The 16,077-nt window shown below is 32.7% G+C and overlaps 1 protein-coding gene across 4 annotated transcripts in view; it reads left to right on the top strand.

The window, feature by feature from the left end:
* Ipo11 (importin 11) overlaps positions 1-16,077 on the top strand; it is a 207,934-nt gene that overhangs the window by 90,992 nt on the left and 100,865 nt on the right. For all 4 annotated transcript variants that reach the window (XM_026402552.2, XM_026402551.2, XM_026402553.2 and 1 more), the window contains exons 17-20: positions 3,554-3,587; positions 3,774-3,814; positions 5,453-5,569; positions 14,962-15,075. In XM_026402552.2, coding sequence (XP_026258337.1) covers positions 3,554-3,587; positions 3,774-3,814; positions 5,453-5,569; positions 14,962-15,075 — 306 coding nt within the window. The remainder of the gene's footprint in view (positions 1-3,553; positions 3,588-3,773; positions 3,815-5,452; positions 5,570-14,961; positions 15,076-16,077) is intronic.

Raw genomic sequence — 16,077 nt, forward strand, 5'->3', positions numbered from 1 at the left:
GTATTCTTTCATCCTGTTGAAAATGGATGATCTTGCTCTAGGGAAAAATTAAACTCTTAAATCTTCAAACAAAAAAAAAAGAAAGAAATATAAATTTGCTGTAGCAACATGGTACATTTGAAAGGCAAATAGAACTGATCTTTGGATTTTTCAACTTACATATTATCTACTTTGTGTAAATAATTGAGAATTTATTTTAAATATCATTCTGTAGTGATTAAATAGTATAAATATGGGAGGTTACAGGGAACCCATATTTTTTTTACCTAACTGCTTTAAAGATTATAGTTTTCTAGCCAGGCATGGTGGCACACCTCTGTAATCCCAGCAGCTCAGGAGACTGAGGCTGGAGGATCAGCAGTTCAAAGCCAGCCTCAGCAATGTTGACACGTTGTGCAGCTCAGTGAGACCCTGTCTCTAAGTAAAATACAAAATAGGGCTGGGGATGTGTCTCAGTGGTTGAGTGCCTCTGAGTTTAATCCCCAGTACCCCCCAAAAAATTATGGTTTCTTGAAATTAATTTACTTTTCAAAAGCTTCAGAGTAAAACACAAGATTTAAATTTTTGTTTTCATAGTTGGAAAATACCATTTGCTTTTCTGTCAGTAGTATCCGAGAAAAGACTTTAAATGACTTGTGTGTTATAAAAGTATTAAATCTCAATTCAGCTTTCTTTGGGAAGTAGAGAACTTTCTTGTGTCATACCCTCTTTATAATAATCAGTCTATTAAAAAGAAGACAAAAGTGAATTATTTTTATCATTATTTTAAAAGTGGAACGTTAATTATACCAGTTATTAATAAATATTAATGGGGAGAAATGATTTCATGGCCAAATATTAACATAGTTCTCTTTATTAAGGACTGGTCAGAACCTTAAAAAATGAATATTTGCATTGTGCCTATCCAAGATCAAGAATATAGAGGTTATACTGCTTTAATTTAGATCTGTGAGAAGTGCTGGCTAGAGAAATGTGGGAAGTTGCCTTACACATACATAAATATTAGATATACATATATACACACACAATAGTATGTATATAAGCATATGTATATACATGCAAACATGATAGTATGTGCATGTGTGTAAACATACACACAGTGTGTATATATTTATACATGTGTATATCCAGATATACAAAATGTATAGATTCTGATAAATCTAAATCTTTTCTGGCTTTCCAAATCTGCATTTTCTTGTTTAAGTGCTCTTGTAGACTTGGTATAGATTTGATACTGAGCAACTGCATTTTCTATTTCTTATACCTACAAGGAGACACAGCTATGATGGAACAGAAATAGTGCTGCAATTATAGGAACAACTTCTCCAGTTACTGCAGCCTTCCATAAATTTTGTATGAGGGCCAACATTATATTTTTAACATATGTATGTCAAATGTATTTATGAAATAAAACATTACAAAAATGCAATTGAATCCTTCTCTATCTTTCTAGTTTCTGCCTATTGTCTTCTGTGTTGAGCAGAGGTTTTTAATTTTAATAGATTACAGTCAGATTATGTTTTGTACTTCTTTTCTTGTTTAAGAAATTCTCTTTTTTTCTTTGTCATATTCAAAATCTGCTTTTGAATATAATGTGAAGTAAGTATTAAATTTTCATTTTTTTTCTGGAGTAACTTGTCAAATAATCAATAATTTTCTCAGTGATTCATAAGATGACCTACCAGTCATATGCCAAATTGACACAAATGTGTTTCTGTTTTTGGTCTTTGTTCTATTCCAGTGGTCCAGTTTCTCATTTAAATATTGTTTCAATTACAACACCTTTTTTTATAGTAACTCATAACACTTGCTATGAAATGCATTCTTATACTCTTGAATACTAACAAATTTTTTATGGTTTTTTAAAAAGTCAAATGATTTTTATTAATAATCTTTTTTATTTTTATTTATTTACTTATTTTTGTACTGGGGATTGGACTCAGGGGCACTCAACCACTGAGCTGCATCCCCAGCCCTATTTTGTATTTTATTTTGAGGCAGGATCTCACTGAGCTGCTTAGTGCCTCCCTTTTGATGAGGCTGACTTTGAACTCATAATCCTCCTTCCTCAGTCTCCTTAGCTGCTGAGATTATAGGCGTGTGCCATAGAGCCCGGCAATTAATCATGTTTTTTTTTTTTTTTTTCCAGTGGTATAATGTGTACACTTGCTTTTAATTGGGCCCCTCTTTACACTTATTAACTGGCTCTTTTAAAAACATATTACAAGTTCCTTATACTATAATTTGAGACTATTGACTTATATTCTGTACCACAAACCAAGATATCTATTTAAAAAAAAAATCTCCCTTCCATCTTCACACTTAGGACATATTACATAGCAGGTGCAGTGCTTGTGAGAAGTTTCAGGTTTGAGAACACTAAATTTCTACAGAGTAAATTAGAATTACTAAATTTTAGGTGAGAGGAACTTAATTTTTTTAGGAATACACAATTTTTATTTATTTGTTTGTTTATTTATTGTGGTGTGGATCAAACCCAGGGCCTTGTGCATGCTGGGCAAACACTCTACTACTGAGCTACACCCCTAGCTCCCACAGATGATTCTGTAACCAGAATATTTGGTGTGTATAACTGGGCTTCTTTAGGTTTTAAAGTTTCTGAACCAGTTATGTCTTGAAGCTCAGTAATTTGAGGTAATGTTTGTTTTTAAGTTAGGTTATCTGCAGCCTTCAGTGAAATAAGCAGTAAACTACTGAAAATTTAGTTCTAATGTGATCTTTCACTCTTGTGGGAACCTAGATAAGATATAAATTGTGGTGTAACCAAAAGGTCTGTAGTTGGGGTGTGTGGTGGTTGTTGAGAAGTAACAAAGTAGCCATCTTCCTGGGCAGGTTGACTACTAACAAACAATCAGTGAATTTTTGAAAATGAAACATGTTGTAATGATATGATTTGCTCAGAAGACATACTATACTTGCAAAACATATTATTTGGGAGTTCAGAAACTTGTACAACTTTCTATACTTGTGAAGTTTGGGATTTAGAAAATATATCTTTTGTATTTCAAGGGTTTTCTATAATTGAGGTTAGAATGGGAGTTTGTGTTCTCTTTCCTTCCCCTTTTATTCCTCCTCATCTCCTCCTGCACCCTTTACTTGCATATCTTGGTGCTTACTCTACTCCTGCTCTTCCTGCTTCTCAGCCTTCCTTTGCCCTGACATCAACTACACACTGTTCTTCCTAAGTCCCACGCTCTCCATCTACCTTCTGGCAATTTTTTGTTTTTCTTCCTGGAAGCATCCATCCAGCCTGAATTAAAGTCTCCTTAAGTAAATTTAGAAAACTCAGGTAGAAATATATAATGTTTTAGTATCATCTTTTTTTATCCCTTGCTCCAGCTAAGGGGGACTATCTTTATTTCTGCATTTAATTCTCTGACTTTGATATTAAAAAAAAAAGTCTGGACAAAATTTTAAAAATAAAAAACAAAATGCAAAGTAGAGAAAATGATTTGAAATACTTTTTCTCATTAGATATTAATGATGTTTAGTAGTTCTAGAATGATTAAATGTAATGGTGTACTTTCTTTAGGTCCGGATTGAAACAGCCACAACTCTGAAGTTAAATATCCTTTTAAAAATTTAAAAGTACTTTATTACAAAGAAGTTTGTTAACACTTATGAATTATTATATTTTAAATTAATTTGAGTTAATTTAAAATGTAGGTTTTGATTGGTTTATATTTGTTTTAGATACATTCTTATCATGATAAACCTCCTATGAGTTCTCTGTGTTCCTTAACTTCATTTACCTGTTGATGATTTTGAATTTAGAACAGATCAGTTTCTACCGGTAAGAATATTCATTTCCAGATTTTATAACAATTGCTACTTATATTTTTTGAATATTGTGTTGTTTTATAACTGAAATTATGTATATACATGCATAAATAGTTATTAAAACTGAATTTAAAAATACATTGGATTATTTTGGAGGATCTCACTTTTTTTTGTAACTCTTCTGATAAACTTGTTGGAAACAGGTCACTTTTATTGTGTGTAGTTTTGTTTAACTATTTTGTCATTGATTTTGAAGTTAAACACCAACTTTTTCTTTTTTTACAATTATAAAATATCTAATATTTTAATTTATGTGTTACTTTTTTTGGGGGGGGGGTACCAGGGACACACTGAAGCACATCTCCAGTCCCTTTTTTATATTTTATTTAGAGACAGGATCTTGCTAAGTTGCTGAGGCTGGCTTTGAACTTACTATCCTGCCTCAGCCTCTTGCCTCAGCCTCCAAAATCGCTGAGATTATAGGTGTGCTGCACCACACTCATCTCTGTCTGTTACTTTTATTCCTTATATTGTTTCCCTCCATTATTTGGGTTTACATGGGTGAATCTTGACAGTAGATTGCAAATTACTTGAAGAGAAGAATACCAAATCATGTTCATCCTTTTGTTATTCACTAAACCTGAGCACCTAGCATAGTGTTTTCAAATAGTTGGTTCTCAGTAAGCATTTGTAAAATATATTAGTAACATTGAAGTGTTAGTGTTTGTTCTTAAGAAGACTAGGTGAGAAGAAAATTATATGATAAAATGTCTGTTGTTTATTTATCTTTTTTGTGTTATAGATTGGAAAACTTGTAGAGGAATAAGTTTTTAAAATAATTAATTATTAGATATTTTTAATGAAAGAAATGTTTTAGTATTTTATATAAAAATGAACATTCACCAAAAACAATAATAAAAAATTAACCAGGGGTTGGGGTTGTGGCTCAGTGGATAGCGTGCTTGCCTTGCACCCGTGGGGCACTGGGTTCAATCCTTAGCACCACATAAATAAATAATAAAATAAAGGTATTGTGTCCATCTGCAACTAAAAAAAATTTAACCAAATATCTGAGTGAACGAATGGTTTATATAAGTCCCTGTGATTTGTCAGTTTCAAACATAATTTTTATAATGTAGGTGTTCAAAGCCAGACACATTATGAGTTTTTTATTTTTTAATAAATGGTCTGTCATTCATAGAATAACAAGCATTTATCTCCCAAATTTTGTATCTCCATGCCACATAAGTTAAAGACCACATCAGATAACTAGCCATGAGTACAATAATTCATGTTCTTTTTGCTTAAATATATATTACAAAAAAAAAAACATTTTGTGATTGGTAATAGAAATGTGGAAGAAGAGTGAGAAGGTACTATTAATAGCTTAGTTAGTTAGTATAGACAGTCTTTTTCTAAACATTCTATTTGTGGGTGATTAAGATTGTCAAAGGGACACATTTAGTAATAATAAAATAACAAATTAATGTCTTAGATGTATTGATGCTTGAACAATTTAAAATTGTTACTAAGGTTTTGACTTTCTGCTTATCTTTCATTGCTTCAATATGATTTATTTTTTATTTACGTCCCTATAGATGTAGAGGTCTATACATTTTACTTCTCAAACTTTTTTTCCTTTTACCTGCAGTATTTGGAGACCATGTTCACACTACTTTTTCAGTTATTGCAGCAAGTTACAGAATGTGACACGAAGATGCACGTTTTGCATGTCCTTTCTTGTGTGATTGAAAGAGTCAACATGCAGGTAATTTTGTTATAAAACATGAAAATAAGTGTCAGAGAGGTAAGTAGAATATGTGTAGAATTCATCAATATCTTTGTTTTTCAATCTATTTCTTTTTAAATTAATTTTTTTTTATAATTGTAGATGGACAGCATGCCTTTATTTAATTTATTTTTTTATGTGGTGCTGAGGATCGAACCTAGTGCCTCACACATGCCAGGCAACTGTGCTGCCACTGAGCTCCAGCTCCAGCTGTCAGTCTACATTGTTTAAAAGTTAATATGAAAGTTAATGTGTTCAGCCCGGTGCAGTGGGTCACACCGTAATACCAGTGGCTCAGGAGGCTGAGGCAGGATAATTCAAAGCCAGCCTCAGCAACTTATTGAGGCACTAAGCAACTTGGTGAGACCCTGTCTCTAAATAAAATACAAAATAGGATTGGGGATGTAGCTCAGTGGTTAAGTGCCCCTGAGTTCAATCCTTGGTACCTGCTCCCAATCCAAAAAATATGTTCATTAAAATGCATTGGTTGTGATTTTATTTATGTGTTTAGAATTTATGTGTCTATACATGTTTTTTAAAAATAACTAATAAGAAAAATTGAAATTTGAAAAAGCTACATCAACATGGTAGAGGATTTAGAAAGGAAGTAGAATTTTCCATATCTTAGAAAATCTGGTTTAGTCTTAATACTTTTAAAATTCAGTCCAATTGAAGGCATGGCCACAGGTGTTTGTCAGCATGTACACATATTCTCAGGGATCTGTTATTTTACCTTAAAAATTAAATGTGTTTGGCCCACATTATATCTTCATTTGGTTTAATATAAAAATGATATGTAAGGTTGTTATCAGTTATTTGGTTTCTTTTGTTATTCATCTTTGTGAAAAATTGATAACTCTGGGAGCACATTATTATTATCCTGTGGCAGCTTATATCATTCACAATAATATATCTTTGTTTGAAAATCACTGTATTGTGATAGGTAAGATGAAAATTTCAGTGTAGTTTTGATTTGCGTTTCCCTGGTTAATAAGGATGTTCAATTTTTTTTTTTTTAATCTATTTGTTGGCTGCTTGTATTTTTTTTCTTCCTGACAAATGTCTGTTTAGTTCATTTGCCATTTATTGATTGGTTTACTTGTGTGTGTGGTTTTTGTTTGTTTTTTGTGTGTGTGTTAATTTTTTTGTGTGTTCTTTATATAGTCTGAATATTAATCCTCTGTCAGAAGACTAGCTGGCCAAGATTTTCTCAGGTGGTGGTTTTCCGGGGATTAAACTCAGGGACAATCAACGACTGAGCCACATCCCTAGCCCTATTTTGTATTTCTTTTAGTGACAGGGTCTCACTGACTTGCTTATTAATACCTTGCTGTTACTGAGGCTGGCTTTTAACTTGAGATCCTCCTGCCTCAGCCTCCCAAGCTGTTGAGATTATAGCGTTTACCACTGTGCCCAGCTATGTGCTCTCTCTTCAGGCTCTTGTTTTCTTGTTGTGCAGAAGCTTTTTAATTTGATGCTGTCCTGTTTATTGATTCTTGGTTTTATTTGTTGAGCTCTAGGAGTCTTAGTAAGAAAGTCTCTATATGCAACTGTGTATTTGAATATTGACCCTGTGTTTTCTTCTAGTATTTGCAAAGTTTCTGGTCTGCTTCCTAGATTTTTTGATTCACTTTGAGTTGACTTTTATACAGGATGATACATAGGGATCTACTTTTGTTCTTCTATATATGGATATCCAGTTTTCTGAGCACAATTTATTTAAAAAGTTGTCTTCAATATATATTTTTAGCATCTTTGTCAAAGGTGAGTTGATTTGTGGGTTTGTCTCTGTGTTTTTTCTATTCCTTTGGCCTTCATGTCTGTTTTTATACCAATACCATGCTGTTTTTCATTACTATAGCTCTAGTATAATTTGAGATTGGGTACCATGATGGCTTCAGCCTTGCTCTTTTTCAGGATTACTTTGGCTTTCCTGGATCTTTTATTCTTCCATATGAGTTTTAGGACTATTTTTTTCTATTTCTGTGAAGGTTGTCATTGGTATTTTGATGTGAATAGTTTGGATCTGTAGATTGCTTTTGGTGATATGGCCATTTAACAACATTAATTCTTTCTTTCCAAGAACACGGACTGCCTTTTCCTCTTCTAATGCCTTCAGTTTCTTTCACCTCTATTAATGGTTAGACTTATTCCCAGTCTCCTTTGTTTCATTGTCTTGTCTTGTCTTGTCTTTTCGAGGTGACTATGAATGGAACTATTTTCCTGATTTCTTTATGGACTTAGTAGGGATTGTAGTCATTAAAAATGTAAATAATAAATTCTGGCAAAGATGTTGGGAAAAGCAACACTTAAACATTATTGATGGGTCTATAAATTAGTACAACCACTATGGAGAGCTAGAAATAAAACGACTCATATGTCCCAGCTATTCCACTCTTGGTATTAATCCAAAAGAACTAAAATCAGCTAGTGATAAATGGATAGCAGTTTTTGTTTTGTTTTGTTTTGTTAGCAGAGCAGTTCACAATAGTCAAAGTCTGAAACCAGCATAGGTATCTGATTAGAGATAAATGAATAAAGAAAATGTGTTGTATATACACATTGAATTGTACTTGACCATAAAGAACAGTGAAATTATGTCATTTGCTAACAAATGAATGGAACTGCAGAAAATCATGTTATGAAATAGGCCAGACTCAAAATGTGATGTTTTCTCTCATGTGGAAACTAAAGAGAAAAAAGGAATAAAGAAAGGATCTCATAAAAATAGAAGGAAGAAGGATAGAATAGGAGAAGGTGATTGAAGCTAAGGAAGGAAGAGCAGAAAAGATGAGGTACTAGGATAAAGAAAGGATCTCATAAAAATAGAAGGAAGAAGGATAGAATAGGAGAAGGTGATTGAAATTAAGGGAGGAAGAGCAGAAAAGATGAGGTACTAGGGAATAAAATTGACCAAATTATGTATTTTCATATATGAATATTTTTTGTGGTGGTGGGGATTGAACCCAGGGCCTTGTGCATGCAGGGCAATCACTCTTACCAACTGAGCTATGTCCTCCACCTGCAATATATTTTTGTTTAAAAGGGTGAATATAAAGATAAGGATTGGCTATTAGATAATAATCTTATTTAGATACATCTGACTAATGAATTTCTTTTCATTAGTTTTTTTCTTTTTGTAGAAATGACTTTTCCTTTTTTTGAATTCTTTATTTATGTATGTCTTATTTAACAATATTTCAACCTGTGTCTCCCTAAACCTCTAACTAAACCTTTTTTCCAAAATTTTGAATTTATTTTTTTCTAAGTGTTGATAGTTACTTTTTGTTTAATGCCGAAAGTTTTCTCTGGGTGACTATGAACAGATATGCTGAAAATTGTTTGGTATAGCAAAAATCAAAAAAAGCTAAATTAATTAGAAAATATAAAAATAATTTAAATGCAATATAAATTTAGATATCTGTCAAAGCAGATCTTTCCATACCATAAATTCTTGTACAAAACAATCATGTATCAATATTTTGGTCAAATTTTAACTGTGACTCAGTTGGAATTGGTTTTTTACCAACTCATCTGAATATGAAGTCCAGGCCCCCAATAACTTGAGCCAGATAAAATATCAAGCAGCCTCGTTGGCTCCTTGGTTAGTGGAAGACTTGGTAATGCTATAACGTCAGTTTGAGTAAACATACAGCTTGAAATTTTAGTGTCTCTTGGATTTCTTCATTTAGTTTTGTCTACAAATGGAAAGAAATTCATTTGTTTACTGAGTGATACATACTATAATAAAATGTTTTTTTTTCCCACATTGAAACTCTTATTGTTGAATTTAAAAATGATTTTTGATTTTTATTTATTCTCATCTTTCAGAACACAAAAAGCCTAACCAGCTTAGGTAATTATCCCATTTGTAAGCAATAATAAGATATAGCTATCCAGTAGAAGCTTTTATTTTCAGAACTCAGACTAAGATAGGAAATGCTTAAGAAAAATATTCTCAGTTATCTGCTTCTTTATCTATGTTAACCTTTGAACAACTCCATTTTTGTATCCTTGTCATAAGTGTCCCTTAACTATCTTTCATATGCTAAATTTGATTTTTGTCTAATTTTGAAGTTTTAGTGAAGTCACTCTCTTTGCACCTTATTAGTGTGCAGTTATTTAAATATTGTATCATCTCTACTCTTTGAAAAAGTGTTTAAAAGTCTACAGTTATGTTATTCTAATGCGGAGATCCTATGAATACATAGTCAACAATAAATATCCATTCATTGGGTATGATGTCAGGCATGGGTTTAATGAGCTTGGGTTTAATCCTCAGCACCACATATTTCTGAAGAAAACAAAATTAAAAGACTTCTGTGACTATATATATATATATATATATATATATATATATATAATATAAAGACTTCTGTGACCTTTTTAATATATATATAAATAAGAATTTATATAATAATTGTTACCTAAAATATGAAGTGTCATCAGAGACTTTAAATTTTTTTAAACCCCCCATGGATAGAGTTCTTGTTAAAACATTTGTTAGACTATTAAATATCACATTTAGTCATGTTTTCAAGAACATGTTACGAATAAAAGTAGAAATCTCCCTATACGTGAACTAACTCATTAAAATATTCATAGTACTTCTCTACCCCTCTTTCAGAAATTCTTTGGTAAGAACATTTAACAAGAGAGAGATTTATAAACAAATCTTTCAGTATACAACATATTATTGTTGACTATTGATACAGTGTTGTACAGCAAAATCAACAGTCTTGATTAACAGAAAATTTATACCCATTGATCTGTAAATCCTCTTATTTCCTTCCCCATTGCCCCTGGTAACCACTATTCCACTATTGGATTCAATGAATTTGACTATTTTAGGTATGTTTTATAAGTGGAATTGTTCAATATTCATCTTTCTGAAACAGACATTTAATTTAGCATAAAGTCCTTAAAACTCCATGTCACATACAGCAGAATTTTTTTAATGTATGGTTATCGCTTGATATCCTCAGGGGATTGGTTTCAGCATATCAAAATTTATATCTGTCTAAAGTCCCTTATATAAAAATATGTAATATTTGCATATCTTATTTACTTTAAACCATATCTAGATTACTAATAATAGCTAATGCATTTTAATTGTTGCATTAGTAATTATTGTGCTGTATTATTTAACACAATGACAGAAAACCAGTCTGTACATATTTAATACAGACACATTATTTCTTAAATATTTTCCATTCAAGGTTTGATCTGAGGATGTATAAATTATAGATACAGCTGATTATGTATGCTATTTTTTATATACCACATATTCTTTAACCATTCAGTCTGTTGATGGATATTTAAGTTGATTGCACATATTGGCTATTGTGAATAATGCTAAAATGAACTCATAGAGTATGAGTGAGCTCTTCAGGATCCTAATTTCAATTCTTTTGAGATTGCTGGATCATATTTTGAGGAACTTCATACCAGTTTTTATTAGGAGATGCAACATTTGACTTCATGGTTTCTCTACCTCATTGAAATATTTTTTGGTTCTCATATTACCACTCTATCTTTAATCCCCAGTCCTTTTGATTTTTTTTTTAACAATAGTGACTATAAGTGATTTTTGAAGCATTGTTTTTGAAGCATAAACCTTAAGTTAGAATGTATATTCTAATAAAAAGCTAAGATTGGGGGCTGGGGTAGTGGCTCAGTGGTAGAGTGCTTGCCTAGCACATCTGAGGCACTGGGTTCAGTCCTTAGCACCACATAAAATAAATAAAATAAAAGTATTGTGTCCATCTGTAACTAAAAAAATTAAAAAAAAGAAAAGTTAAAATTTATATATGTATATGTGTGTGTGTATATATATAATATATAATAATATATATAATATATATATATATTATGGCTTTCATATGTAACTAGGTTGTTTGATTTTATTACCCCACCTTCTGTTCTTTGGAGTATCTTTTCTATTTTTTATAAACTCGGTCTTATTTTCCTTATCAGTAGATTGTGTTGAATTTGGTATGTTGAAACCTGTGTTGTTTATTTTTTTTTTAATTTTTATTATTGGTTGTTCAAAACATTACATAGTTCTTGACATATCATATTTCATACATTTGATTCAAGTGGGTTATGAACTCCTATTTTTACCCCGTATACAGATTGCAGAATCACATCGATTACACATCCACTGTTTTACATAGTGCCAGACTAGTGTCTGATGTGTTCTGTTGCCTTTCCTATCCTCTACTATCCCCCCTCCCCTCCACTCCCCTCCCCTCCCATCTTCTCTCTCTACCCCATCTACTGTAATTCATTTCTCTCTCGTTTTTTTCCCCTTTCCCCTCACTTCCTCTTACATGTAATTTTGTATAAAGATTAGGGTCTCCTTCCATTTCCATGCAATTTCCCTTCTCTCTTTCCCTCCCACCTCTCATCCCTGTTTAATGTTAATCTTCTTCTCATGCTCTTCCTCCCAACTCTGTTCTTAGTTGTTCTCCTTATATCAAAGAATACATTTGGCATTTGTTTTTTAGGGATTGGCTAGCTTCACTTAGCATAATCTGCTCTAGTGCCATCCATTTCCCTGCAAATTCCATGATTTTGTCATTTTTTAGTGCAGAGTAATACTCTATTGTGTATAAATGCCACATTTTTTTATCCATTCATCTATTGAAGGGCATCTAGGTTGGTTCCACAGTCTAGCTATTGTGAATTATGCTGCTATGAATATCGATGTAGCAGTATCCCTGTAGTATGCTCTTTTTAGGTCTTTAGGGAATAGACTGAGAAGGGGAATAGCTGGGTCAAATGGTGGTTCCATTCCCAGCTTTCCAAGGAATCTCCATACTGCTTTCCAAATTGGCCGCACCAATTTGCAATCCCACCAGCAATGTACAAATGTACCCTTTTCTGCACATCCTCGCCAGCACTTGTTGTTGTTTGATTTCATAATGGCTGCCAATCTTACTGGAGTGAGATGGTATCTTAGGGTGGTTTTGATTTGCATTTCTCTGGCCAGAGCAATTAGACAGATGAAAGAAATTAAAGGTATAAAAATAGGAAAAGAAGAACTTTATCACTATTTGCGCATGATATGATCCTATACCTAGAAGACCCAAAAGGGTCTACAAAGAAACTACTAGAGCTAATAAATGAATTCAGCAAATTGGCAGGATATAAAATCAACACACATAAATCAAAGGCATTTCTATATATCAGCGACAAATCTTCTGAAATGGAAATGAGGAAAACCACCCCATTCACAATATCATCAAAAAAAATAAAATACTTGGGAATCAACCTAACAAAAGAGGTGAAAGATTTATACAATGAAAACTACAGAACCCTAACGAGAGAATAGAAGAAGATCTTAGAAAATGGAAAAATATACCTTGTTCATGGATAGGCAGAACTAACATCATCAAAATGGCGATATTATCAAAAGTTCTCTATAGGTTCAGTGCGATGCCAATCAAAATCCCAACTGCATTTCTTGTAGAAATAGATAAAGCAATCATGAAATTCATATGGAAAAATAAAAGACCCAGAATAGCAAAAGCAATTCTAAGCAGGAAGTGTGAATCAGGAGGTATAATGATACCAGATTTCAAACTGTACTACAGAGCAATAGTAACAAAAACAGCATGGTACTGGTACCAAAACAGGTGGGTGGACCAGTGGTACAGAATAGAGGACACAGAGACCAATCCACAAAATTACAACTATCTTATATTTGATAAAGATGCTAAAAGCTTGCAATGGAGGAAGGATGGCATCTTCAACAAATGGTGCTGGGAAAACTGGAAATCCATATGCAACAAAATGAAACTGAATCCCTTTCTCTCACCATGCACAAAAGTTAACTCAAAATGGATTAAAGAGCTTGATATCAAATCAGAGACTCTGCATCTGATAGAAGAAAAAATTGGCTCCGATCTACATATTGTGGGGTTGGGTTCCAAATTCCTTAATAGGACACCCATAGCCCAAGAGTTAATAACAAGAATCAACAAATAGGACTTACTGAAACTAAAAGTTTTTTCTCAGCAAGAGAAACAATAAGAGAGGTAAATAGGGAGCCTACATCCGGGGAACAAATTTTTACTCCTCACACTTCAGATAGAGCCCTAATATCCAGAGTATACAAAGAACTCAAAAAATTAAACAGTAAGAAAACAAATAACCCAATCAACAAATGGGCCAAGGACCTGAACAGACACTTCTCAGAGGAGGACATACAATCAATCAACAAGTACATGAAAAAATGCTCACCATCTCTAGCAGTCAGAGAAATGTGTTGTTTATATCATAATTGCCTGCTTTAAGTTAATTGAAGTGATCTTAAGTAGGAAACACTTAGACAAAGAGTTAAGTTTTCAGTATTAACTGTATAATGGTATGATTCAAATTTTGAAAATAACATAGTAGGTGATGAATTTACTACATGAAAGCAAGGTAATAAATACATTTCTTAATATTTGTTTAGTTATATCTCACTGAAATATTTGAACAGATAAATTTAAGTTTTGTTACCACCATCACTAGGAAGGGGAATAAATCCTATAGTTGTTTTGCTACCCTTTTAAAGTTCAATGTTGCATACACAGAATAAAGAAACCCTTTCTGAGAGTAATGTTTTATCTTATAAGATTTGGATAGTGCTAAAGCTATGAATGTCTAAAATTTCTGTTTCATAATCAAGGATATCCTTCTCAGTGATTTCAGATACCATGGTCCTAAGCCTGGAGCTGGAACACTGTCTAGCTCTAGTGTAGATCCGTTTTACTTTTCAAGAAACACTCTGTCAAGCTGTGCTATGTTTTATTTTTTTCCCTCCTCTACAAACAGATTGACTTAATCATAGTAGGCATAACAATTTTATCCTTCAAAAATGGTTTTCTTCCCTTGTTTTCCCACCATATCTTGTTATACCTTTACCATTGCACGTATTATTTTTCACAATAAGGGTTTATATAGTTTCTGTATATAGTTTTTCTTTCCAGTGCCTTGTCCTAAGTGTCTGAAACTGGGAAGATGCCATCAGATAATTGTTAAATGAATGAACAAATGCTGGTTCTTTTTTGAAACAGTATAATTTGCACTTAGGTAAGCTGTTTTTAAAAAACAAAGCATATATGACATCATTTTCTATTAACCTATGAGAATGTTTTATTTTCATAAAGTATATTTCATTCAGTATATTTGATACTTTAAAATTCTTTTTAAATTATTTGTATCGAGTTCTGGGTCTCCATATAATATCTGCTTTATCTTAATATATTTAGTAAATACTAAATATTTGTTGCCTCGGACTTAGGAGTATTTTGTCAGTGTTTCCAAAGAAAATTGCCTTATTCACTCATATAATTCTCTTTCTTCCTCTTCTGTTGTGGTAGATACGACCATATGTAGGATGTTTGGTACAATATTTGCCTCTTCTTTGGAAGCAAAGTGAAGAACACAATATGTTAAGATGTGCTATTTTGACAACGCTTATTCATCTTGTTCAGGTAAGTTACTTCTCCAGAGTGTCTCAAGTATTTTTTGTTCTTGTCAAAAATTTTTCATTGTTTTCCTGTGATTTATGTTAATTATAGTGGACAGCTTCACATTTTTTCTTTCTTTTATGTATAACAGTCTTAAAAAAAAAACACTTTTTTATGTTTACTTGGGACATTTTTTTTTTTTGAGGACATTTGAGAGATGTCTTGTACTTTTAAATGATAATTTCTTTTACTAAACGTTGTGCTCTTTGGTGATGACGAACTCTTGATTTCAGTTGTACTGTGCATGCAGTTTTCCTGGTGTTCAGGGCTCTTCTTCATCAACTTATTCTACATTTTTTTTCTCTTTATCTTTGATTTAAAATTTAAAAAAATTTCCCTTTCATTATCTGGGAAGGCAAGAAAACAGGTAATTGCTTTTGAGGGAAGAGCAGTAAATTTCATTTTATACATTTTGATTTTGAAGTGTTAATAATATATGTAACAGAGAGGAACCTGAAACTTCTGAGAGAGCAACCTGGATTTTCGTTCACATTTTAAAGTGAATTGTAGGGCTGGGGATATAGCTCAACTGGTACGTACAGTGCTTTCTTTGCATGCGCAAAGCTCTGGGTTCAATCTCCAGCACCACCAAAAAAAAAAAAAGAAAAGAAAGAAAAAACATTGTAGTTGTAACATATAGGCAGGAACAGGCTTAAGGCCAAGAAGTAAAATATCTTGGTCTGAAGATGCTCAAGTGATTTTATTGCCTTCACTTCTGAGTTTGAAAATTTTTCAATTGGGGAGATCTTCCTCTAAATCAAGAATTACAGCTAATGGTAGAGCATACCTGTAACCCCAGTGGCTCGGGAGGCTGAGGCAGGAGGATTGTGAGTTCATTGCCAGCCTCAGCAATGGCAAGGCCCTAAGCACTCAGTGAGACCCTGTCACTAAATAAAATACAAAATAGGGCCGGGGGTTTGACTGTGACTCAGTGGTCGTCCTTAGTACCTTCCTCTCCCACCACCC

This window comes from Urocitellus parryii, chromosome 1 (genome assembly GCF_045843805.1).
Source record: "Urocitellus parryii isolate mUroPar1 chromosome 1, mUroPar1.hap1, whole genome shotgun sequence".
Lineage (NCBI taxonomy): Eukaryota > Metazoa > Chordata > Mammalia > Rodentia > Sciuridae > Urocitellus > Urocitellus parryii.